The sequence below is a fragment of the Halichoerus grypus genome, chromosome 7 (assembly GCF_964656455.1).
Source record: "Halichoerus grypus chromosome 7, mHalGry1.hap1.1, whole genome shotgun sequence".
NCBI lineage: Eukaryota > Metazoa > Chordata > Mammalia > Carnivora > Phocidae > Halichoerus > Halichoerus grypus.
This window is the reverse complement of record NC_135718.1, coordinates 41,609,979-41,637,813: the sequence shown is the minus strand read 5'-3', so window position 1 is coordinate 41,637,813 and position 27,835 is coordinate 41,609,979. Positions and strand designations below refer to the sequence as shown.

Below are 27,835 nucleotides of genomic sequence, written 5' to 3'. Positions count from 1 at the left end.
TATTTAGTCCTTGTTTTTGGCTTGGTCACAAGTTTTAGAAATGGATTTTAGCTTTAAGAAACTGATTACCCAACAAACAGTGACTTAAACAAATAGATTTATTTTTGATGTAGATGGTAGATATTTGCTGGTGCTCATTCAGTAGTTGAGTGGTGTCAAGGTTGACATTTGTAGTTTTCTTGGCTTTTCCCTAATGGTTACAAAACGGCTGCTGTTATCTGCATTGGAGGAAGGAAAAATGGGGAAAGGGTCAGCACTGACTTCAACTGCATGTTATTTCAGGAAAGCAAAATGTCCCCAGAAACCAGCCTTCTGCTGGCAGATTTTATTGTGTTTTGTTGGATAAACTGAGACAGTTGCTAGGGCTACTGGAAAACTGGGAGATGGGGTTGTCACAGTCAGCGTAGATTAATCTAAGTCCATTGCCTATGGCTGGACACATGTCCCGCCAGACAAAATCAGAGTTTGGTCAGTTAGGAAGATAGGGAAAATAGATATCCTTGGGACAACTTAAAGAGTCTGGAACAGATTCTTTCTCTTCTGTCAGTTAAGGTGTTTTCAGCTCTAAGTAACAACAACAACAACAACAAAAACCCAATTCAAAATAGCTTAAACAATAAGGAAAATGTTGTATTACAAAACAGGAAGTCTGACGGTAGGGGGACTTCAGTAAGTTAATTCCTTGGCTCTCATCAAGTTCTTTCTCTTTTTCAACTGTATTCTCCTCCACCTATTAATTTAGCCCTAGGTTAAACTGACTCCATGGCCACAATGTGGCTCCTGTGGGGCCAGAGATCCCATGTAGATATGGCAAATTTGAGTTGGCAGCATTCGGTAGAAGAGGGAATGGATGTCTCTCGTGTTTCTTTTTAATTGGTAAAGAAATCTTTCCCCAGGCACCTCTCCTGTTCCTTCCCCTTCCTTTTCCAGTGGACTTCCTTCTAACTTTATTGGCCAGAAGTAATTTATGCTCTTGTGTCAGCAGTGGCAAGGGGACTAGAACTAAAATTGTTGGATTAGACAAAACAGTTGTCTCTACTGAGGGTAGGGCTGTGCTTCCCTGAATCACATGGAGGAGGGGGCAAATATTTAAAAAAGGGTGTGTGTGTGTGTGTGTGTGTCTAGCAAGGTAAAGGGAAGAAGAACACCTAACAGCAGTTGTTGCAGGGTACTACACCTGTCTACCTAATCTCATACATACCCTTCTCGCATGCATATGCTAGAAGTGCTCGTATCAATGGAAATACTCAATTCCTCCTCAAAGGTATATATGTATATATAACCCAGAGGTTTATCCACTTAATGCACTCGGCCACTCATCCAAGACTTTTGGGTAGTATGTAACCGTGTCCACCAGGTTCATATGGGCCTCTTCATGGTCTAGCAGTGGGTAGCTAAGAGAGAAATTGTTGGTGCCCAACACACTCAGTATTCAGTGATGAAGAAGAAATTGGATAAGTACTATATAAACTCCCATTCAGAAGGACAACTTGGAAGCCACCTTCAGTAGTCACCACTCCGTAGCACATAGATTAAGGAGAATTGTTACTGATCACTTCGTACATGCAAAGCATTAATGTCCCATTGGTCTCTCCAGCTCCCCTACCTTTTGCCTTCTGATTCCTATTCTAGACATTCTGTCTTAAGGACGGGGGAGGACTTTCTCTGCTTTGTACAAAGGAAGACCATAGATGACTGGGGAAGTAAGAAAAATTATTTAGTCAGGAAAAAAATTGTAAAATCATGGATGCCAAAAATTGCCATTAATGACAAAGGAAGCTGGTATAAATGTGTCTGTATATAGTCACTTGTATCTTTTAGCTATTCATCTCTGTATTTATATATATTTGTGGTTTTTTCTCAGTTGTTACACTTGAGCATGTAAACTTTAAGTATTTTTTTGCATGTATTTGTTTGAAATACAACCTATAGCTTCAGCCCACCCCAGACCTCATAATTTTATGCTTTGTAAACACAGGACTAGTGAGTAGAAAGAGATTGGCATATTGTAGGAACTGACAGAAGGCTAGCATGCCTGAGCATGGTGGAGGGTAGGTGCTGTGAGTTGATGTTGGAGAGGTACACAGGGTCCAAATCCTGCTGGTGGTGGGCATGGTGAAGGAGATCGGAGTTTATTCTGAGTGCATGTGGAGCCATTAATTGGTTTTAAGCAGGGAGTGACAGGATCAGATTTATGTTTCTAAGATAACTCTGGCTCCTATGTGGGAAATGGATGGGAGGGCCCAAGAACAGAAGTAGGGAGGTGAGTGTGGAGATTCCTATCTCAGAAGTGGCACAGCATGATGGGGCCAGGTAATAGCAGTGGAGTTGGAAAAAAGTGGAAAAACTTGAGATCTATTTTGGAGATTGAGCCAAAAGACTTGGGGAGATGGGTTTGAGGAGATACGTTAATGAGTTCCATTTTGGACAAGTTAATTTTGAGATTACTTAAGCAGGTCAAGGCTGGAGGGGTAAATCTAGGAACTATCAACAAGGAGATTTGTTTAGACCATGGGGTGGGTGCTGTCTCCTAGGGAGATACTGCAGAGAGGCTGTTGCTTAGTTATTTTTCTCTGCATCCATGCCTCTATTTAGGGAAATCTTGTAACTTTAAGATACAGCTTAGTTTTCATTGCTTTTGACACCTAGGCTGACTTTGTGTTACAGGCTCCTTCCTTCGTTTACCTTTGTATTATATCACTTTTCACAGTGTGTTTATTTATGTGCTTATTGTCCTTCCCCATTTCTCAAGGACCAGATCAGTTTCCAGCAATCGGTAACTTGCCTGCACGTAGCTGGCGTCTAATTAATGTTTTGTTAAATAAATATTTGAGGTAATATAAACCCCAGATGCAAGTTATTATAATTAGGATTTTTAATTTCCTAAATTCAGATAGTGTTTGGGGAAATTATGTGTATTAACCATGATATAACTTTGAATATTCTAGGTATTGGTGATCTTTTAGTATGATCTTTGTTATTAAATAATTTCTTCATTTGTACCCTATTTTATATGTAATTAAGCCCTTTATTATACATTCATTTCATCTATATATAACCTTGAGTTGAACTGGGCAGGAATTATTATCGCCATTTTTTAGAGATAGAAGAAGTTCAGAGAGTAACATCTATGGATATATTTGGGAGTTGAACCCTTACCCTCACACTGTTATTTCCGTGTCATTTCTATCACACTATACTGCTTTTTCTGTGTATCACTAGATATTTGAAAAATTAATTGCATGTAGTATATTATGTACCATTTGCTCTCCATACGTAAATTAGTGCTTCCTTCTGTTACCGTAGTGGATTTTAAAGCTGGTGAAGAGACTTCAGGTGGCCTCTAGTGCTGCAGTCTTACTGAGTAAATGAGTCTGAAGAAGTGACAGGGCTTGTCCATGATCATCCAGCTAACTAAACTATGGTGGGACCATCGTAGGACCATAGTAGACCACAGTTCAGGTCACCTCGTTTTTAGCCTAGTGGATTTCTTCTATTCTTGGCCATCCTGCCCTTTTGTTACTTTTTACAGTTGACATTCCTAACGTAAATGAGGTCTTTAAGCTTTGTTATCAATTTAAAGGGTTAAATGAAAATTATTAAAATTCAAGGCATGGAGTCACTAAAAAAAATTAGCAGCACATTCTTTTCCTGTTATCAGTGTGTGTTTGTGTGTTACTTTTTCTTTTCAATAGTTCATCTTACCAGTATGGCTAAATTTAAAGTCAAGTCCACATTGGAGGAGCAAGATGGCAGAGGAGTAGGAGACCTAAAGTCAAGTCCACATTATGCTTGAACCACTTATTTAACATTTATAATGAAATGTTTATACACAATTCTCTTAATATTTTATACCTCTTTGGCTCTACATATTATTCCCTGGAGGTCAACCCTACAAGGAATAGGCTAGCCAATTTCAGCTGATTCGGAGAGAGGGAGGAATTACTAAAACGTTTTAGTTCTGTTCTGCTTTCAGCCTGAAAGATTCAGTACCAAATATGACAGTATCTGTCATTTGAGGCTACTTGACTCTAATGCAAGAACACAGTTCTATTTTCATAAGCTAACTACTGCCCTACAGTAACCTTCAGTTTCTGGCAGCATAGGCTGGATTTGAACCAATGACCTTGAGATAAAAGGCACCAGATAATATGATTAGTCCCCATGCTCTCGCAGTTTCCTTACTTAAGCAATTAAAGTCCAAAGCGAGATGCTTAGTAATTGCCCTTCCACGCAGAGGCACAAATAAAGGACTTATTTTTTTTTAAGCTAGTCCCAAGTCTTGAGCCAAGGAGTTTAAGAACCATATTTGTGTATTTTTTTAATGATTGGAAACAATCTCAGACTTCCCTGAAATTGCTTCTCATTTTGTACCTTTCTTAAAGTCATGACCATATTCTTCTACCTTTGCCACATTGTCTTCCACTGTGTAAAACTTGTGACATAGTCCTCTCCATATGTCCCACAATACCTGGGATGGTTATTCTGTGCATAATAGGTTATTAACAAATGTTAAATGTATGAATGAAGTGTATTTTTAATTAAACACAGTAGCTCTCATACTGTAATAAGAAAACCTAGAAACTTCTCATTGGAAATTGAAATTGAAAGAATTAGCTTTTCAGAAATGGTTTATTCACAGATTTCATATTTGAATACAGGGCAGAATCTAGACAGTATGCTCCATGGTACTGGGATGAAATCGGACTCTGACCAGAAAAAATCAGAAAATGGAGTAACCTTAGCACCAGAAGATACCTTGCCTTTTTTAAAGTGCTATTGCTCAGGACACTGCCCAGATGATGCTATTAATAACACATGCATGTAAGTATTTTATGCAGTCCTTCTTAAAGTTATGAGAATAGGAGCGCATTTGGTGCTATTTTAAGAATTGTTTACATTGTTTAAGGTTGTTGTTTTTTTTTTCTTTAATTTTATATGGTATCTTTCCAAAGAGCCAAAAAGCTTCTTGTTCTGTATATGGGAATATTTAGTACTACTACATGATTGATGGTTCTTTTCTTACAGTAACACTGTAATATCCTTTTTAAAGGAGATAAAAGGAATCTGGTATTTGTCTAACATTTTGAGTTTATTTAATAATCTTTTTATCATAAAGTTTACTGATACTTATTGTAGAAAATTTAGAGATTACCAAAAAAGAAATTCACCCAAAATCTTATAATTCTGAATTGGTTGAAATATTTTACAGAAAGATAGGAGTTGATACTGTGATACTTAATTAATTTTATTTTACTTTCTTACAAGTGAGCTCCCAATCCAAATCTGATTTATATGACAGTTTTAATTTTCCTACTTAATTTTATGTTAACTATTCAACACATTTATAAATGATCATATAATTCTATTCCATATTGTTTGGGGACATTGAAGAATTGGCTTACTAGCCAAAAAAATTCCCTGAACAACACAATCTCATCAGTTAATTAACTGTGTCCCTGTTATGAAGGTAATAACGTCCTGCTTTGTACTTTCCTAATAATTGTATGCTCTTTGAATGTCACCAGATATAAAGCCAAAAAGTATACATGTAAAATATTGAAATTATATGATAGTTCACCATGTCCTAGATTTGTTGTTTGTCCTCTGGTGGTAGTTGAATTTATTGTGACAGCCTGGATAATCTGTCATAGGGGAGTGTTCCACACTATGTCACCAGGTAATTTCTTGCCAAACTTATTGTCCGTAATACGTGCCTGATATGTGTGGGCTATTAGTGGCTTAGTAATCCAGAATAACTGAAATCATTAATTTTAACAGAATTTTGCCCCACACTTAGCATTTTTCCTTACAAAAAAATTAATAATTCTGCAAGAGTCTTTTAAGTAGAAACAATATACTTACTGATATGAATAAGTAAGAGCACACAAAAAAGCTTTTGTTTTTATTTTTGTAAAGATTTTATTGATTTATTTGAGAGAGAGAGAGAGTGCACGCAAGTGGGAGGAGGGGCAGAGGGGAGAGGGAGAAAGAATCTCAAGCAGACTCCCAGCTGAGCATGGAGCCCGATACAGGGCTTGATCCCACAACCCTGAGACCATGAGCTGAGCCAGAATCCAAGAGTCAGACACAACCGACTGAGCCACCAGGCATCCCACAAAAAAAATCTTTTACAAGTGGCTTCCTGCCCTTTAAAGTCTAAATGAATATATTAGGGGTAAACTCCACATACTAATACTAAAATGACAACATTTCGTTAAATACATATATATGTAAATTTTTTCTTTTTTTATTTATATATGTATTTTTTAAGATTTTATTTATTTGAGAGAGAGAATGAGAAGAGAGCACATGAGAGGGGGGAGGGTCAGAGGGAGAAGCAGACTCCCTGCCGAGCAGGGAGCCCGATGAGGGACTCAATCCAGGGACTCCAGGATCATGACCTGAGCCAAAGGCAGTCGCTTAACCAACTGAGCCACCCAGGCGCCCCTATATATGTAAATTTCTTGAAGCTGTTCAAAAGTTATCCCTTTTTTCATATCACATTCAGTAAAATGCACCTCTCAGGATCTTAGTCAGTATGTTATTCCCAAGTATATTTTTCTTTGTCATTTAGTCTGGTTTTGTGTTTCATAAAAAAGTTGTTTTTATTTATTGTCTATGGTATGTGAATACTGAAAATCCTATGGATAGAAAGAGGAAGTCTTTTTAAGATTTACTTATTTATTTGAGAGAGAGAGAACAAGTGTTTGCGAGTTGGGGGAAGGGCGGTGGGGGGGAGAGCGCGCGAATCTCAAGCAAGTCCCTACTGAACGCGGAGTCTTGCTCACGGGGCTTGATCCCACGACCCCGAGATCGTGACCTGAGCCTGAGCTGAAACCAAGAGTCAGACACTCAGTTGATTGAGACACCTAGGTGCCCTAAAGAGACAGCCATTTTTAAGCATATTTTTAAAACATTAAGATTCTTTACTTTGTAAAATTTTATAAATCAGCTTCCTGTGATCACATGGCTGTGATTAGCAAAGAGAAGTTACATAATAATTCATATTTGGAGGACTCATTTTAAAAGAAATCTTTTTCCACCTTGGACCATTAGGTTTTAGTTCAGATGCCTGAAACTCTTTCATTTGCCTGAAAACCCATAGAATTTTGCTGATAAATAACATGTGAATGCAGTTCTAGTTCAAAAAACAAGGTACTAAAGGTCATTAGTACCCAGTCACATTCAAATTGAGATTTAATTGGTACTTTCTGATGTGAAGTTATGTTTTTTGTTTTTTGGGGGGGTCTTTTCTTTTAGAACTAATGGGCATTGCTTTGCCATCATAGAAGAAGATGACCAGGGAGAAACCACATTAGCTTCAGGGTGTATGAAATATGAAGGATCTGACTTTCAGTGCAAGGTAAGATCTCATTTGGGGCCTATGAAATAAAGAAGGGAGGGACCACGTGAAAGTATTCCTCTCTCCAGGAGAAATGTGCCTGATCTGCTCATCACTGTATGTTCTTGTAAATCAAATATATTGGAGGAAACTTAGCTCTTGCTTCAAGTAGTAGGATTGTGGTAATTGAAGTTCCAGATTATTTTACTTTAAAAAAAAGTTTTAAATCATCCTGTTTTCAAATTGTCATGACTGCAAAAAATATTGTCACAGTATCACCTGTGGATTATAAAATTGACTGGAAGGACTTTAGGGTGATGGGCAGTAACCTTTGTGTCCCTGGGACAAATTCAGTCCTTGTAAGGAAATCTCAGTGGAGCTATTTTAACAGTAGCAGCAAAGGCATCCGAGAGCTGGTAATAAAGAGTTTATGAACATCCTGATGGCTCTCGGGTATAAACCTATTCTCTTCAAAATCCTATATAGTAATTTGCCCCAGCAGTTCTTCCAGTGTTTTTGAAAAACAGCTTCAGACAGAACTGTTTGTTCACAGATTTAGGGTTCGACTATTTTAGGAAGTTATTCCCATTTTAAGAAATTCTCAGGATTGATAGAAACTTTAAAGGTTATATGTTTTGACCTCTGCTAAAGTTGGGGATCCACACGTCTCCTCTATACATCCCCCTTCCCCCCCCACAAACACGTTTTGCATCCCATCTGTTTTTTTAGTGCAATACCTCTAGTGACAGGGGCTCCTTGCCTCCCAAGACCACCTGTTTCATCTGTACGAACAACCTGACCTGATCTTTAGAAAGCTTTTCCTCCTAATGACTGTAAATCTCTTCCTGCCCCTTTGGACCACAGAGGACAAATCTAAAGCCTCTTTTTTTTTTTTTTTAAAGATTTTATTTATTTACTTGAGAGAGAAAGAATGAGAGATAGAAAGCATGAGAGGGAGGAGGATCAGAGGGAGAAGCAGACTCCCTGCTGAGCAGGGAGCCTGATGCGGGACTCGATCCTGGGACTCCAGGGTCATGACCTGAGCTGAAGGCAGTCGCTTAACCAACTGAGCCACCCAGGCGCCCCTCTAAAGCCTCTTTAATAAGATAGCCCTTTACTGTGTGAAGAAAGTTTTTTGTGTGGTCCTGCGTTCCTCCCCATACCGTCTTGTCTTCGCCCATGAAAATGCTAGTTCCTGGTCACCTCAACTGCTCCGTGTATGATCAGCTTCAGTTACTCCGGTTTCTCAGTGTTACATGCAGAATCAAGTGTGGTTTGACCAGGCACAAAAAAAAAATGCAGAGAATAAATAACTCCTTTCCCTTTTTCTAAATACAGCCAAATCTCATGTTAGACATTGGATTGTCATGCCACACTGTTGAAACCTGTCGAGCTTCCGGTCAGCCAAAATCCCCATCTTTCACTCATGCTACTGCTGAACCACACCTCTTCCATTCTTTATTGGTTCTTTTGGTTTCTTGACACAAATAGGATGGGAATGGAATGGGTTTTGTTAAACAGTTGTTACATACTTGTCTATGTTAAATTTTATCATGTTAGAATTAGTCCTTTTCTGTAATTTGTCAGGATTTTGGGGGGATGCTAATTTGATTATTTCTTCCAGTTTTATGCCATTTGCATGTTTATAAACCACAAATTCTGTACATTTTTTTAATCACTGAAAATATTGAAGAAAGAACTATGGTTAGAGCACTGAGCTCAGCAGTAATAACCAGTATCCTGAAAGCCCCCTAAACTAGGTATATCACAAATTGAATTCACTAATATAAGTTAGTTGCTAAAACTTCATAATGTGTATTCAACTCCGTGTGCTGCTGCTTACTAGCTGCAGAACTTTGGGGCAAGGAGCTTTTCTTTTTTAAAGTTGTTTTCTCACTTGTAAAGGAGTTGTAAGGATCAAATGATATGATAACGTATATGTAAAGAGTTTAGCACACCGGGCTTAATAAATGTTAGCTCTGATGATATAACTGAGCAGTCACTAAGCCGGTTATGTGCATCCCTAGGTACACACAGACTGTGTTACACAAGGATCACATAGGCTAGTGGATAGTTTAGGGGAATTGCTTTCCAGAGCCTAGTCCTCTTGGCCTGCCTGAGAACAGGGCTCCCCAGGCAGTTTCTGTTCCTTTTTTCCTTTGCACAATCACCCATCTCCCTCCTGGTTTACAGATTAAAGGCCTGGGACCGAAAACCTCATTTCCAAACAGTGTTGTAATTCAAATCTAAGTAAGCTCACATGACTCTGGACAAATCACACAAATGGACATGGGTGGCGGATGGGAGTGGGGGAATGTAGGAATAGGAAAGGTCCCCTCCCCCAACTTGACCATCTCATCTTTGCCCACCCAGGTATCCTACCTAAGAGAGGTGGGAGCTGAGGCTGCTATTGCTGTTCTTGGTGAAGCCACTTTGGCTCTTCTAGGAGTTTATAAGCATTTTTGGCTTGTTCTAGAATCCCCACTAGGATCATGTCACATTTGCTAGAGCAAGAAGAATTAATTTATCGAATATTTACTGTTTGCATTTAATATGCTAGGTACTTGGTATATGCTACCTCATTTCCTCACAGTTGCCCCGTAAGGCAGGTGTTTTTTTGTCCTCCATTTTACAGCAGAGGAAACGAAAGCCCAGAGAGAAGTTCATCGTTCACAAAGTTAGTAAGTGGCAAAGCTAGGATTTAATAAACTGTTTGGTTCCAGAGCCCTTGCTTTTTCCATATTACCATGCGGCCTCCAAACTCTAGTTGGCCAAGTCTGCTTTCTTTTTCTTTAAAAAAAAAAAAAAAAAAAGTATAACATTTAGCCCTTCAGTCTCCAACACTTGTTCTTGCTAAAATCTTCCCATCACACAAGCCTTCCAGGCCTCTCTCTTCCCTTGCTTGGTGTGATCACCCGGCTTCGGCTTTGAGGGCAGGCACTCATGCAGAACACAGGAGCCCTGGAGGATCTCTTCCTGTGTCTGGGAGAGCGGCTTCCACTGCATGGTGCTGATCTTTGTCCCCCTCATCTGTTCTGTCAGCAACACATCCATTGCTTGGTGGTCTGTCTTCTAGCATTGCCAGAGAAACCCTTTCTTCGTTTTTCTTTATATTTTCTCTTCTGCAAGGCTCAGCTCATTTTGATCGTTAGCCTTCCTGCAGCTGTTCTTGGATGCTTCATAGTCCTTGTATTCATCTTTAGTTATGTACTCTTCATTCCATCCTTCATGTAAATGTCCTCGATCTGGGATTATTTCAGAGTCACCTGTATAACTCCTAACATATCTGTCTTTTCTCTTTTTATGATCATTTAAAAGTAAAAATTGTTTTAATGTTAAAAATTCAGTTAAAGTGTAAAACTTGCGGTTTTGAAAGTTTCCAAATACTCTTGACCCACCTTCCCTGATAGAATCTCAAGTCATGGACTCCTATTCACCTTTTTAAAGTCATGCTCAAGCATACTGAAGTTTTTCCTTTCTGGCCATCTGATATTTAAGAATAGCATGGTCAATTTCTGCTTATATTGTTGCTACTTTTATAATGACAAGCAATTCCTTTCTGTTACTATTTTGGTTCAGAATGGCAGTTTTCCCAGGCAGTGCTGAAATGTCAGCATTCAAGTTAATAACTTGTCAAGTACTGTACCAGTCAAATCAAACTTCACACATAATTGTTGATGTCTGTTCTCATGACTACGGTCTTTTCCTCTGCTCATTTTCTGACCTATTAGGGACACATCTCATATCTAGTTGGTGGTAGACTCTAAGAAGCTCAGGAATATGGCTTCTATATTTTCCCTTTGTCCTCACTGCATCTGCTTTAACTTGCTTCTATGTGGGGTTCATTAGTTACAGCGAAGTTGCAAGCAGACTCTGCAGTATCTTCTACTTACTTGACTACTTTTTCTGACATCTCTTTTCTTTAGACTGGGATACCCTCCACTTAAGTACTGCTATGAGATCCTGTGTACCCTACTAGTTCATCATTGTGATAAAATGTCTTATCCATGTTTTTTAAGGAAAAGATCCCATGACTTACATTTTTATTAAAACAAATGAATAGTAATATATTAAGATATGCCAAAGTTTTGGTGTAAAATACTTATGAACTTATGTTTGTAATTTATAGTTCAGTGTTCCAACACACCATCCACATACATATGTTCTCCTTAGGAAAAATAATTTCACAGTCTTCACTATTTCAGCACAGATTCTAATTTTTCAGTAATCCTTTTTTACACATAAAATTCAGAGGTCTTGTTCTTTCAGCTGAATTAAAAATTATATTTATGAATATTAAAAAAACCTCATTATCAACTTAAAATATCAAGCCATTTTTAATTTTATCATTACTCTTCCTCTAGGATTCACCAAAAGCCCAGCTACGCCGGACGATAGAATGTTGTCGGACCAATTTATGTAACCAGTATTTACAACCTACACTGCCCCCTGTTGTCATAGGTAGGTTAGCCGAGAAGAGCATGATCATGATTTTCAGTAAAATATTTTCTCTGGCTTTAACAGTAAGCAAGCTTTCTAGAATTTAACACTACAAACTGTTTTTCCCCTTTAATATATGATAGAAAGATAATATGTGTACTTTATTGTTTACTTCCCTTGTCAGGTCCATTTTTTGATGGCAGCATTCGGTGGCTGGTTGTGCTCATTTCTATGGCTGTCTGCATAATTGCTATGATCATCTTCTCCAGCTGCTTTTGTTACAAGTAAGATAATTATTTTGATACAAAATATATTTTGTTGAATATTAGGTATGAGCAGTTCTTTAAAAGCCAGTGCAAAGAAATTATTGAGACACCATTAACTTGTATTCTCTGGTTCTGTCTCCTTTAGGTTATAATCTCCTAACTAGATTATAATTTTCTTAAGGGAAAAGAGGACCTTACTACTAATCAGTTAGTTGAACGCAACTTTATACTTCTTGTTTTGTTCATGAGTTCTTATGATTTTTTTATTTATAGAATATTGAACTTTCTTATATATGAGTGTTGAAGATCTGTCTCAAAAAGCCAAGTACATTATCATTCATTAGTTATTTGTGGCTTCAGAATTGTGTTTAGTCGTGATTTCAGAGGACAGTTGCCAAAAGAGAAGAGTAACAACAGGAGGGGATAAACTTCAGTAATAAAGCTTTATCTTACTGGCATACGAATAGACCAAGAGATCAGTAGAACAGGTTATTTAGACCCATAAATAGACCCAAGTATATAAAGAAATTTAGTATATGGTAAAGGGAACATTTCAGATCACTGGGGAAAATTTGGATAATTCTATAAATGGATTTGGTAGTAGGTAGCTATATGGAAAAAGATAAAGTTTTTTTTTTTTAAAGATGAAGTTTAATCAGTTACCTACACTGGAATAAATTTTACCCAGCTTGGAACTAGATATATGGAAAATGAAGTGATTAAAGCACTGGAACAAACCGTGGAAGAATTTTAAAAAATAATCTCAGGATGTGGAAGCCCTTTCTGAGTCTGACACAAAACTGAAAAGCAAAAAAACCACACGCACAGAAAACAAAACTTTAAATTAAAAAAAAAAATTGTGTTGATTACATAAAAATAAAACTTTACTAGGTGGCAGAAACCACCGTAAACAGAATGCGAACAATGAAAAAAGCAGCATCTTATATTACAGAGAGCTGATTTCTCAAATATAGAGAGCTTTTATAAATCAAAAAGAAAAAAACCTTAACAGTTCAGTGGGAAAATGAATATTTACTTAAAAGGAAATACTTAGAGTTCTTAAAAGCAAAATAAAAAGATGACCCAAGAATACTCACCATATGAAAAATATAAATTAAAATCATACTGAGATACTGTTTTTCACCTGTTATACTGGCAGAAATTCTTAGATAAAGAGGCAGGTTGAGCATACTTACTCTTGCTGCCTCCAGTAAAAAAGCAATAGTTTTTAACTTCTTTGTCCAACTAGGACGAGGAGAACAGGAGATAACAGCAAAAAACTTTGGAACTTGGGAAGCTTTTGGATGAGTAGTAAGTGACTTTGCAGACCTAAAAAATCAGACTCCTAGGCTAGACTTTTGAGACAGTAAAAAAGCAACCAGTTTATATCATAGAATTCTCCAAGAAGCTCAAGAATTGGCGGTACCAGTTATCTCTGGAAGTAAAGTTGAGAGTGGTAGTAAAACCAAGAGGATTGCTTGAAAGTCTATTTTTAGAAAGTCAGATGCTGTGTGTGTTACACAATAGTGCATTAAGAAATCACTCCCAAACACAGTGGCTTAAAACAGCAATTATTGTCTCTCACGGTGGGTCAGAAATTCAGGAGTGAGTGACTGGGTGTCAGGATCTTTCATAACATCCAGTCAGATGTTAGCAGAGGCTGTGTTCGCCTGAAGGCTTGACTGGAGCTGGTAGATCACCTTCCAAGATAAAGGTAGCTCACTTCTAAGGCTCACAAATTGGCGGGAAGCCTTAGTTTCTCTGATGTGAGCCTCTCTACAGAGCTGCTTGAGTGTCCTTGTAGCGTGAAGCCTGGCGTTTTCCTCCTAGAGTGAGTGATCCAGGAGATCAAGGTGGAAGCTGCAAAGCTACATACAATCTAGACTCAAAAGTCACACCATCACTTCTGCCACATTCTCCTGGTCACTCCTGGTCTCCAGGTCAGCCCTACTGTGTTATGGAAGGGAACTAAACAAGGACATGCATACCAGGAGGTGAGGGTCCTTGTGGGCCATTTTGGATGGCAAGTACCACAGATGATGAGATTCGCTACTCCTGTTCTGAACAGTCACTTCCCCACCATCTCCCTAATAGAAGGCTAGAAGTGTATTCTCTGGAAAGAACAAAGATAAGATTCCTAGTGTGGCATCCATTTATTGAGAGTGAGGTATTACAGTGAAAACATGGAGGTAAAGTGAACATTTACATACTGATTGGTGGGCCCCTCAACTATCCCAGAACCCTGTCAGCCAGGCTTGTTCAAATAACAAATTGGAAGAATCTTCTTGGGGAAATCCGTCCAGCCGAAGAGAAAAGACCTAAATATACTGACCCCAGTGGACCCAATGAAGTGGCCCAGGCAGTCATCTTATAGTGAAGCCTATAATCAGTAAACCCCACTCACGTACTAATAGCTGCCCATCAGGCAGTGAAAGACACTAATCCCTGAAAAACAGGAGATAAATGAAGTGAGCCTTATGATTGCCCTCCTTACTGCCCAGAGTTTCTAGCTGTAGGACGCAGGAGGAACCCAGGTGTAGCCCAGAAGGCTCTGACTCTCCAGGAGATGTAGCTGAGTCTGGGGTACGAATAGCAGTTATAGTTCATAGGACAGAGTACTGGAGAGGAGAGTGCTTCACAGGGAAAGAACTCTGGATATCTACAGAAAGTTCCCATCAAATATTCAGCTGAATCTCGATCAGCACGTACAAGTGAGGAAACTACCCAAGGCTGGGAAAGAGTGCCTGAAAAGACTGAAGAAAACATTGTTCGATGCTCACACAATTCTGGGAATAGTGTCTGTTCCCATCAGCTGTGAGACTTGAAAACCTCATAATTCACAGGGCTTTGGTTAGAGTACTCAGAAGGGTCTTGCTTCAGTATTGGAATTAATTAGCCCTAGACTAGAAATGACACTGGTCCCACCTCAGAAGGATTGTCCTGTTTCCAAATAGCTGTGTCCTAGAACATAATTCAAGAATATTAAGAGGGATACAAAAATACCCAACACCCAACAAGGTAGAATTCACAATGTCTGTCATCCAGTCAACAATCACCAGGCATGCAAAAATACAACCAATACAACCAATAATGAAGAATCAAAAACACTAACCCAGAACTGATCTAGATTTTAGAATCAGTAGACAGGGACATTAAGATAGTTATTATACTGGTATTTTATATGTTCAAAAAGTGAAATAGAGACATAGAAGATATAAAAAGACCCAAATCAAACTTTAGGAAATGCAATCTGTACTATCTGAGATGAAATGTACACTGGATGAGATTAATGGCAGATTAGATACTATAGAAGAAAATAGGATTAGGCATGAAGACATTGCAATAGAGACTAAACAAACAGAGTGCCTGGGTGGCTCAGTCAGTTAAGCGCCTGCCATCGGCTCAGGTCATGATCCCAGGGTCCTGGGATTGAGTCCTGCTTCGGGCTCCCTGCTCAGTGGGGAGCCTGCTTCTCCCTCTCTCTCTGCTGCTCCCCCTACTTGTGCTCTCTCGCTCTGTCAAATAAATAAATCTTAAAAAAAAAAAAAAACTAAACAAACTAAACCATTAAAAAATAACTTAAAAAAGGAATTAAGCACCAGTGAGCTGTGGTACTTCAAACAGCCTAATTGTGTGTGTATGTGTGTGTGTGTGCACATGTGTGTTTGTGTTGAATACTGCAGGGGTTGGGGCACCGATGCCTGTGCAGTCAAAAATCTGTGCATAACCGACTCCCCCACAACGTAACTACTGATAGCCTGCTGTTGACTGGAAGCCTTACCAATAAAACAAAACGCCTGATTAACACACATTTTTTGTCTGGTGTGTACTATATGCTATATTCTTAGAGTGAGCTCTTAGAGAAAAGAAAATGTATTAAGAAAATCATGAGGAAAAGAAAATGCATTTACAGTACTATGCTGTATTGAAAAAAAGATCTACATATAAATGGACCCATGCGGTTCAAACCCACGTCGTTCAAGGGTCAACTGTATATACACTGGAGTTCCCAAAGGAAAGGAGAGAAGAGGAGGAGAGAGAGTGAAATATTTTAAGAAATAATGACCAAGATTTTTTTCAGATTTAATTAGAACTGTAAACCCGTAGAGCCAAAGTACAAGAAACTCAAAAGAAAACTACACCAAGGTACATCATTATCAAATTGCTCAAAGCCAGTAATAAAAAGAGAAAAAAGGCAGATTAGGTATAGAGGAAGAAAGGTAAGGATGATGGTAGCCGACTTTTCAGGGGAAACAATGCATAGAGCAGAGCAGCATCTTTAAAGTACTCAAGGAAAGGGGCGCCTGGGTGGCTCAGTCGGTTAAGCGTCTGCCTTCGGCTCAGGTCATGATCTTGGGGTCCTGGGATCGAGCCCCGCATCAGGCTCCCTGCTCAGCGGGGAGCCTGCTTCTCCTTCTCCCTCTACTTGGGCTCTCTCTGTCTACCACATAAATAAATAAAATCTTTAAAAAAAAAATAGATGAATATAGAACTTGGATAAAATTAAAAACAAAGTTCTAAAAGTGTTATAAGGGCATGGATGAGTGTGGGGAAGATGGGCTGTCCTATAAGGGTGGAGGGTTTGTAACTGGTGTAACCTTCAGGGAGGAGGTCAGTAGAGCATGCCATCAAAATTCCAAATTCAGTTCTAACTTCTAGCAATGTGTATACAGATATGCCAGGAACTTTTTCCATTTTAGCCTTGTATGATATAAGACTAGAAACAGTGTAAATGGTCCTGGTGAGGGAATGGTTAACTGCCATACAATGGAGTACTGTTCGCCGTGAAAGGAAGAGAGGCTCTATGTGCTGCTGTGGAATGGATGCAGATGGAGGGCTCAGTGAGAACGCAAGCTGCAGGACGGCGTGTATGGCCATACTACCATTTCTGGAAGAAAAAAGAGAAACGCAGGAGGTGAACAGCAGTATATATATTTTTTATCTAAATAGACATAAAGGCTGTCCTGAAGATTACCGAACAGATTGTGGAAACCGTTCCAGTTCCGGGCTTTTTCCAGTTCCTCCTTGATGGTGTAGGGATAGGGCAGGAGGAAGATTTTTCACTGCACATCCTTCTGTGCAAATTTTAAACCATTTGTGAGTCAGTTACTCATATAAGGTTTTAAAAATAAAATTCAAAAATGGCTAAGTATATTGGGCTGTCCATAGAGAAAACAAACCTGACTTGATGTTTTCTGTAATTTCCATCCTTTACTGTAAGTGCCAAATGGATTAAAGGACTAAACGAGAGAATCAGAATTTTAACACCTTTAAAATGTGCTAATGACATTAGGGTTGAGAAGACAGTCTTTAAACACGGCACAAAAAACATGTATCAAAAAGGGGGGAAATTGGGGCGCCTGGGTGGCTCAGTCGTTAAGCATCTGCCTTCGGCTCAGGACATGATCCCAGGGTCCTGGGATCGAGCCCCGCATCGGGCTCCCTGCTCCGCGGTAAGCTTGCTTCTCCCTCTCCCACTCCCCCAGCTTGTGTTCCCTCTCTCACTGTGTCTCTCTCTGTCAAATAAATAAATAAGATCTTAAAAAAAAAAAAAAAGGGAGGGGGGAATTGATAAGTTTAAATTGACAACATTAAAAAAACAAAACAGGGGCGCCTGGGTGGCTCAGTCAGATAAGCGGCTGCCTTCAGCTCAGGTCGTGTTCCCAGGGTCCTGGGATCGAGCCCTGCATCGGGCTCCCTGCTCGGCGGGAAGCCTGCTTCTCCCTCTCCTTCTGTCGGCCGCTCTGCCTACTTGTGCTCTCTCTCTATCTCTGTAAATAAATAAATAAAAATCTTTAAAAAATAAAAATAAAAAAACAAAGCACAGTAAGTGGAGTGACAGGATACTGACAGACTGAGAGAAGACTCGTGTAGCATAATTAACAAAGATTTAGCATCCAGATTATATAAGAAACTCCTAATGAATCAATGAGAAAAAAAGAAAACATCCCTGTTAAATAGCATGAATAGGCACTTTACAGAATAGGCAAAAAAATATGAGGAGCAGTTCACAGAAGAAAATGAACCATAGGAAAAAATACGAACTTTCTTAGCAGTCAGGGGAAAATGAGTCCGTTCATACCCATCAGGTTGGTAACAGCATAAAAATGTGCATATTCTAGTGCAAACTTGGAACATGGGGAAATGCACATTGTGATATTATACTTTATAATACATTATAAAATATTGTAATAGTATTATATATAGTGTAATGTATAGTATAGTATAATATATAGTATAGTGTAGTATAATATAAATAGTAATAGTATAGTATAGTATATACTATATACTATAATAGTATAATATAAAATATTGTATTATATGTTTTATATTTATATTATAATTATAGTAATATAATTATATAAAATATTAAAATAGTATTATAAAGTATCATATATAAATATTTCATAGCATATTATTATTATTATTATACTTTATATATTATTCCACTTTGGAGAGCAATTAAGTGATATCACTAAAATTGAAAGTGTGTGTACCTTTGAGAAATTCTTATACTCCTGCACAAGAGACTGGCACAAAAATATTTTTTGCGTTACTATTTGTATTAACAAACTTTTGGAATTAACAGATATGACTGTCAGAGTAAATTGTGGTAAATTCCTAACAAGAACCCAAGGTACCATTTAAATCGTTTCCTTGGCAGAATAGTAGTGACTGAGACTGGCTCCCAGGCCCAGGCCTCTGGGTTTGGATCACAGCTTTGCCACTTGGTGGTGTCTGACTTGGGACAAATGATGAACCTCCGGGCCATGGTTTCGCAATAGCATTCACCTCTTAGGAGTTTTGTGAAGAGGAAGTGAGTCCTAGAACAATGCATGACACACTCGGCATCAATAAAGATGAGCTGTTGTTTTTAAACAGGTGTCAGCATGGATAAATACATAACACACAAGGATGTTTTTTTTTTTTTTTAAGCAAGATATCAAGTAGTAATACAGCATATGCCATTCGAGTCACTTTGTATCCAGAGAAACAGTGTTGTTTATGAATATATTCAAATCAGAAGGACATACCACCTTTCAGGATAGTGTTTGTTTCTGAGGAGTAAAGGAAGGAAATGGAATTATCAGGGAGAGATGGCAGGAGCTTCAAATATTTCTAATGTTTTGTCTTTAAAATAAATATGTTAATATTTATTCAGTTAATGGTCTACACATGGGTGGCAGTTAAATCTCTTACTTTCCTGTATGTTTGAAGTATTTCATAATTTGAAACTGTAAAAAGAACCTTCAAAACTGTCAGAATGAGGGCGCCTGGGTGGCTCAGTCGTTAGACGTCTGCCTTCGTCTCAGGTCATGGTCCTGGGGTCCTGGGACCGAGCCCCACATCGGGCTCTCTGCTTGGCGGGGAGTCTGCTTATCCCTCTCCCACTCCCCTTGCTTGTGTTCCCTTTCTCACTATCTCTCTCTGTCAAATAAATAAAATCTTTAAAAAAAACCCAAAAAACTGTCAGAATGAGTTCAGAGAACTTGTTTGATTTCTTTGCATCAGCTCCTTTTCCCTTTTTTGAAATGGAACTATATTCATTGTTCATTTTGATACAACAAAATTCAAAATACTGACAAATTCAAACGGGAATGCTTATGTAAAGTAGAAGGTGGGTACTCCAACATGCCCCGAAATAACTACTATTTACAACTTGTTATATATCTCTTCTGATCTTTTTAGACATATGTAGATATATATAATTTTTAAAAATTATATAGCTAGGATCACACTTCTGCGTGCTGTTTTTTTTCACTAGCCAATGCACTGTGGACATCTTTCCATTTTAACATGTACATAGAACTCTACCTGATAAACTCCATTCCTAGACATTAACAGAGGAGATATTATCCCGTAAGACTAATTTGGATGTGATTCTATCTGAAGGAAGGATGATGGTGTCGACAGCCTCAAGATTTTTCTTACCCTAGAACTTTGTATTTGTAGTTTGGGAATTTTAATGTAGGTTATTTTCTGCTTTTTTAAAAGACATTATTGCAAGAGCATCTCAAGCAGACGTCGTTATAATCGTGATTTGGAACAAGATGAAGCATTTATTCCAGTCGGAGAATCATTAAAAGACCTCATTGACCAGTCACAGAGCTCTGGTAGTGGATCCGGACTACCTTTATTGGTAAGATCAGACGTCATATAGACATGAGTGGTTTATGGGTACAGATTGTGTCCTTATATGATGGTAGGCAGCGTAATTGTTACAGATTAGGGAACATTACTAGACACATTTTTTTCTTCCTTCTTATTTAGAAAGATGGCTGCAGTCATGCAAGAAGAAATCAGTTAAAAGTAAGAACTGTGAGACAAGAAGAATAGAATAGGCAGTAAGATAGAGCCACAAGCAAAGTTAGGAAAGAAAATGTGATCATGAAGTTCTATATAAGGGCTAGAGTTAGCTCACAAGTTTTGCTTTTAACAGCCAACTTGAAGAGGAGTCAGATATAAATTCCTTGCACCTAAGATTAAATTCATTAGTTGAGAGAAGTATAACTATTTCAAATTAATAAATACTAGATATCCAGACATATTTTTAATTGTTTAATTGCATTTGTTTAAAGTAAGTACATTGATCTCTAATTTTTTAATTTATTGAATTAAATAATTCTGTAATTGAATTGGAAAGGTTAAAGTAAAACTGTCTTCATGTGCAGACAACATGATTATCTACAAAGAAAAATTTTAAGGATGATACCATAAAGCTATAACAACCAGCCAGTGAGTTTATCAGGGTTGTAAAATATAAGGTCACTGTACAGAAATCATTGAATGTAGGTACACTGGCAATGAGCAGTTAGGAATTAAAATGTTAAAAGCAGTACCATTTAAAATAGCTTCAAAAAACATCAAATATTTTAGAATAAGCTTAACAAAATTTATATAAGACCTGTGCACTGAAAATTAGAAAACACTGCCAAGAGAAATTAACAGAGCCCTAAATAAGGGGAGATGTATATCCTGTTTTTGACTCAATAGACTCAGTATTAAAATTTCAGTTATCCTAAGTTGACTTATAGTTCCATTCAATCCAAAATCAGAGCAAACGTTTATAGAAATTGATAAACTGATCTAACATTTATATGGAAATGCAAAGGACCTAGAAGAGCCAAAACACTTTTGAAAAAGAGCAAAGGATTCACTGCCTGCTTTCTGGACCTACCGTAAAGCTACAGTAATCAGCTTAGTGTGGTCCCTAAGGATAGGGATAAATATGTGTGTCAGTGGAAGAGCATAGAGGGCATAGAAATGGACACAAATGTCACTTGATTTGGGTGCCAGAGTAATTCGGTGGGGAGAAGACGGTCTGTTCCACAAATGGTGCAGGGAAGACTGAGCATCCGTTTCCCAAAATGTGTATCTTGACCGTTATCTCCAAATATGAAATTACCTTGAAATGGACCATAGACCTAAATGTAAAATGTAAAATTTAAAGTCTAAAAACCTTTAAAAGAAAATGTTTTAGAAAGTCATTGTGACCTTGGGTTAAGCAAGGTTTCTTAGGACACAAAAAGCATGAATCATTTTTTAAAATGATAAATTAGGCTTTTTTAAAATTTGAAACTTTTTTTTTTTTTAAACATTTTATTTATTCATTTGACAGACACAGCGAGAGAGGGAACACAAGCAGGGGGAGTGGGAGAGGGAGAAGCAGGCTTCCCGCAGAGCAGGGAGCCTGATACGGGGCTCGATCCCAGGACCCTGGGATCATGACCTGAGCCTAAGGCAGTCGCTTAACGACTGAGCCACCCAGGCACCCCCAAATTTGAAACTTTTCCTATTCAGAAGACACTTAGCTTAAGCAAAGGAAAAAATAAGTCACAAACTGGCAACACAGATCTGAAAGAATTTGTGTTGCGGAATATATAAAGAATGTCTACAATTCAGTAATAAGACAACCCCATTTTTTAAAATGGACAAAAGATTTGAACAGCTACTTCCCAAAAGAAGAGAAAGGAATTGCAGCAGATAAGCACAAGAAAAGGCAGGGAACTGCAAGTTAAACATTAAAGTGAGATACGGCACATCCACTAGCATGACTAAGACCGAGAATATTAAGTGCGGAAAAGAGTATAGATCAGCTAGAAATCTCATACATTGCTGATTGAAATGAAAACATTTCAGGCACTTTGGGAAGTGGATTGACAGTTGACTGAAAAGGTTAAGCATATACTTTCTGTACGGTGAAGCAGTTCTTCCACTAAGTATTTACCAAAGAGATCTGCAGACATGCCCACACAAAGACCCAAATGTGAACGTTCACAGCAGCTTTATTTGTAAGACATAAATTGTCAACAACCCAAAAGTCCATCATTTGGTAAATGGATAAACAGATCGTGGTACATTCATACAGTGGAACATTCCTCATCAATAAAAAAGGAACTACTGATACAGGCAACAACAGTATAGATGAATTTTGAAGTGTTTTATGCTAAGCGCAAGAAGCTAGACACAAAAGACTACATATTGTATGTTTTCACTTATGTGATATTCTAGAAAAGATAAAACTGTAGGAAAAGAAAACAGATCAGTGATGCCAGGGCCTGGGGGTGGGTGGGGAGGGGATTGACTTTAAAGAGGCAAGAGGGAACTTTCTTGGGTGATGGAAATGTTCTCTATCTTAATTGTGGTGGTGGTTATATGACTGTATACACTCGTCAGACAGTTCTCAAAAAGAGTGGATTTTGTGGTATGTAACTTATACCTCAGTAATCCTGACTTCTTTAAAAATTACAAAAGGATTCTGAAATAACTGATACATAAAGTAAGTCAGTTTAGGTATGCACAAAATCTAATTCATTTTAACTGCATTTCCAACCTGGACCTTAGGGTTCTTTTTAATTTAGAATGGCCACTAGTGCTTCTGAAAATGAAAGGTAGCAATTAATGTGCATCTTTGAGTCAACAAAAATTAATGAAAGCACTTAACTATATTTCAAGTGTTCCCCTAAACAAACCCCTATATTCTGTGAGTAGGAAGGAATAGAATTCAAACAAATCCATATATAAATAATAATAAAATTGTAATTGTGATAAGTGCAGCAGCTGAGAGGTATACGTGTGCTATGAAGCTGTTTCACAGAGAAACGACCCTCTTAAGTAAAGGGAACTGCACATGCAAAAAGACTCTGAGACAGGAATATGCAGGAATGAATTCTAAAAGCTGAAGTAAGGGGAATAAGAGGTGGGTCATGAGAGCAAATGATGAGGCTGGAGAGTCAGGCAGGGGCCAGATTATGTAATGTAGAATCTTAATGACTTGAGTGGAAGATTTGTAACTAACATTTAGATTTTGCTGCATAATAAAGCATCCCTAAACTTAGTGGCTTGAAGCAACAAACATTTATTATCTCTCATGATTCTGTGGGTCTGCTGGGCAGTACCTTTTCTGGACCTGCTCAGCTAGAGAGCTAGATGATATAGTTCACGGACATGGCCAGGGGCTCCCAGGGTTTTTTCACCCCTCATAGAGTTCTCCAGAACAGCAAGGAAGGGCAAGCCCCGGAGCACAAACACTTTTCAAGTCTCTACTTGCATCACATCTGCTGTTGTTCCATTGCCAAAAGCAAATCCTGTGGCCACGCCCAGAGTCTGCACAGGAGACTACCCAAGGGTGTGGACTGGGACTGGGAGCAGAATTATGTTGGCCATTTCTGCAAACAATCTATCACGTCAACTAACCCGTTAGTGTGCGATTTCACAATGTATATTGTACGTTGTTTCATCTTTTTTTAAATCCTTTATAAATTCCACCATTGGGGTGGGTTGGTTGTACATCCCATCCTTTTCGATGGGACAGGCTATTGGGCCACTTTCTCAGTCTTAGCCGGTTCTTTTCATCAAGAACTCCACAAACATTCTGCTTTTATCGTGAAGGTTCAGCGAACTATTGCCAAACAGATTCAGATGGTTCGGCAAGTCGGTAAAGGCCGGTACGGAGAAGTGTGGATGGGTAAATGGCGTGGTGAAAAGGTGGCAGTCAAAGTGTTTTTTACCACTGAAGAAGCTAGCTGGTTTCGAGAAACGGAAATCTATCAAACTGTGCTGATGCGCCACGAAAACATACTTGGTGGGTACACGTTTGGTTTCGGCCGATTCCATATTCTGACAGGGTTAGTGGGGTGCAGTGGAAGCCTGCCACACGGGCTTTGAAAACATACGTGAATTCCATTATGTGCGTCTGGCTAAAGGAAGCCCACGAGAATACACAGTTTAATTACAAAACAATCCTGAATGCCCACCAACCACTTTATTTACTATCCAACTAGGAAAACAATAGGGAGTTTCAAATTCGAAGTAGTGCTAGTTTATTGGACTTACTCATATAGTAACACAGCCCAAGTTTTTTAAAGGTAATTTAAGCAATTTTCTAGTGTAACTTTAACTAAATGTGCCTTTTGCCTTTTATAAACCGAACCGCCCCACCTTCATTTACAAAATAGAAAAATAATTTATGTATGATCTGATTGGTAGGGTGCAGAAACTCCTCTAGCTTTCCTGACTTTTCAGCTACTATTTCCCTACCCTTTAATTTAGAGAGTGCATAGCACATTGCCACAAGTATTCCAGACACTTAACTGTTAGTTTCCTAAGGGCTGTCACAACAAATTACCACAAACTGGGTGGCTTAAAACAACAGAAATTTATTTTCCCGGAGTTGTGGAAGCCATAAGTTTAAAAGGAGGGTGTCGGCAGGGCCATGCTCTCTGAAGGCTCTGGGAGAGGCCCCTTCCTTACCTCCTCCCAGCTTCTGGTGACTGCCGGCAATTTTTGGCACTTCTTGGCTTGGACTTGGCTTGGAGATAGCACTCTTGCTCTCTGTTGTCACATGGCCTTCTCCCCTGTATGTCCACATTCCCCTCTTGTAAGGATACTGGTCATTGAATCAGGGCCCACTTGAATCTAGTATTGACCTTCTCTGAACTTGGTTATATCTACAAAGACCCTATTCCAAATAAGGTCACATATACCGGTACCAAGTGGACGTGAATTGGCATGGAGTGGGGGGTGCGCAGTATTCAACCCAGCACTCACTGACCTTCTTCTGAAGGGAAAGGGACAAGAAAAAGAAAGAAAGGAGGCCGGTATCATGGCCCTGCTTATCAGTGAGCCAGATAGATAGGCAGGTGTGCTGAGGCTTGATGGGCAAACAGGAGCTGGCTTAGGAGCAAACTTGTGGTTGAATATTTTAACTTTATTATTTTAATGTGTCCACTTTTCAATTTGAAATTGAGAGCTTTTCCACATTCCTTCTTCTTATAGTTCTTCATGCTTAGAGAATCATGGAGATGGATAGCATTTCCCCAGGTTATTTTCTGATATGTGATCTTTTTCTTAGTCATATGATTGTCATTTTCATGATTATCATTAAGATTATTTTAAATATATTGCAGAAATGTAGAGTTATCTGTGAAAATGGCAGGAAAGAATGGTACACATTCAAGAGATTTTGCTAGGCAAATTAAATTTTTATTATCTGTACAAGATGCCAGAGTTATTCTCAGTATCCTAAATGAGCATTCATCATTCTTCCTACCCATTTCTGATAACTAACCCTTTAAACCCATTAATGAACAGGTTTCATCGCGGCAGACATTAAAGGTACGGGTTCCTGGACTCAGCTCTATTTGATTACTGATTACCATGAAAACGGATCTCTCTATGATTTCCTGAAATGCGCTACCCTAGACACCAGAGCCCTGCTCAGGCTGGCTTATTCAGCTGCCTGTGGTCTGTGCCATCTCCACACAGAAATCTATGGCACCCAAGGAAAGCCTGCGATTGCTCATCGAGACCTAAAGAGCAAAAACATCCTCATTAAGAGAAATGGAAGTTGCTGTATTGCTGACCTGGGCCTTGCTGTTAAATTCAATAGGTAAGCGGTTCTTTGCCTGTGTTTTGAAATCATTGTAACCTCCAAAAGATATTTGCCTATTTGGATTCAAGATAGTGGAATTGCAAACATGTATTTGGGCTTATCTGGTTATATAAATAAATAGTTGGGATTTTTATGTCTTGGTGTTCTGTTTTTCTGGGTTTTTCTGTTTTGTTTTTACAAAAATTACAACCTACTCTACATAGTTCCTGATTTCCTGCTTTTATTGTCTTAGACATCATTCAATTGCAATTTATGTAGATTTGCTTCATTCTTTTTAACTGTTGATGCAGTTTTCCATTATGTGGATGTACTATAATTTATTTCATCTATGACCAACTGATGGGCATTCAAGTTATCTCTACTTTATTGTTTAAAAAATGCTTTAATTGTATCTTACCCATATATAATATCCTTGACTGCTTAAGTATTTGTTCGTGGTGGATTCCTAGAGAAGGGGCTAAACAGAGTATGTGCCTATTAAAGTATAGTATAATTGCAAGCTCTTCCTTTAGGAAGCGTTCGTCAGTTTACACTCCCATAAACAGAGAAGTATGCCATTTCTCCATCACCACTTGAAATTGTCGATATTTTTTAAACAGCATTATCAGAATTTTAGGAAACCACTGAAACTGTTTTAATATTGTTACAACTCTGGGATATAGCAGCCAATTTACATTTCAGAATTCATTTTCAGGTTATAAAATAAAAGTACTAGTCCATAATAAAGCAAATGTTAAAATTTAAATCTTCTTCCCTAGTTGTTACAGTGTTCTGATCCTTTTGTTCTTTATCATTGTGGTGTTTATTGGCTCACATACTCATCAGGTACTGTTTAAGAAAATCTAAAATACGTTATATTAATCTTGGCTTTGGAGTAGTTTCCAGAACCTGCCAGAATTGGGGGCCTAAATAGCAAAAGTATTTATGTCTTCCAACTCTAAAATTTAGTCCCAAAATTGAAAAACCAATAAACATCATTTATTACTGATTGTCAATATGATTATGTAAACATTACTCACAATAGAACTAAGTTGGTTGGACCCAAAAAGAAAATGTAATCCTGTGTCACAAACGCTGAGTTTATCACGTGAGAACAGTAAAAGCATTGATTCCTCTCAGCTAATTTTTACATTCGCTTGTTCTGGGACATAATTATCTACTGCTCTTTCTTATATTCAGTACTGTCCTTTTTCTTAGAGAGGCACTAAACTTGTTTGGTGACGAAACTTGAACTAATGTGAGGTGTTTATTGTCTTTATCCAGGATAATATGAATATTCATACTTAGCTTTTCACTGCAGACAGTAATGATTCTGATTGAGTGCCGCCCCGGACCCTGCTGGGGTTGTGTGTAATATGTAACATGTATTTAAAGGGTAAATATTACTTTTCTAAACTCTGGGAAATGCTAAATTTTAAAATCTTACCCAGTCACAAGGAATTCTGTTAAGGGAAGGTTGATATAAGATTAGTAGGTTAGATAGATTTTTTTTTTAATTTTATTTTTTTATATATTTATGTGTTGTGTGTGTGTGTGTGCGTGCGTGTGTGTGTGTGTACACACGGAGGGAAGAGTCTGACTTACAAAATGAGACACAAATACAAGATAAACTATTTTGTTCCTGGCCCTCAATCTGAACACTGTCTTCTGTTTCAGCGACACGAATGAAGTTGACGTACCCTTAAACACCAGGGTGGGTACCAAACGCTACATGGCTCCGGAAGTGCTGGATGAGAGCTTGAATAAAAGCCATTTCCAGCCCTACATAATGGCCGACATCTATAGCTTTGGCCTGATCATTTGGGAAATGGCTCGTCGTTGTATCACAGGAGGTAAGACTTTAGGTAGTGGGTTTCCGGTTATGTTTGTATCCTCATTATTCAAAAAAAG

At 38.3% G+C, this 27,835-nt stretch overlaps 1 protein-coding gene across 1 annotated transcript in view; it reads left to right on the top strand.

The window, feature by feature from the left end:
• BMPR1A (bone morphogenetic protein receptor type 1A) overlaps positions 1-27,835 on the top strand; it is a 35,222-nt gene that overhangs the window by 2,062 nt on the left and 5,325 nt on the right. Inside the window, exons 2-9 of the mRNA XM_078077487.1 lie at positions 4,662-4,824; positions 7,264-7,366; positions 11,710-11,806; positions 11,970-12,069; positions 20,047-20,191; positions 23,944-24,136; positions 25,645-25,942; positions 27,602-27,777. Of these exons, the coding sequence (XP_077933613.1) occupies positions 4,662-4,824; positions 7,264-7,366; positions 11,710-11,806; positions 11,970-12,069; positions 20,047-20,191; positions 23,944-24,136; positions 25,645-25,942; positions 27,602-27,777 (1,275 nt within the window). The remainder of the gene's footprint in view (positions 1-4,661; positions 4,825-7,263; positions 7,367-11,709; positions 11,807-11,969; positions 12,070-20,046; positions 20,192-23,943; positions 24,137-25,644; positions 25,943-27,601; positions 27,778-27,835) is intronic.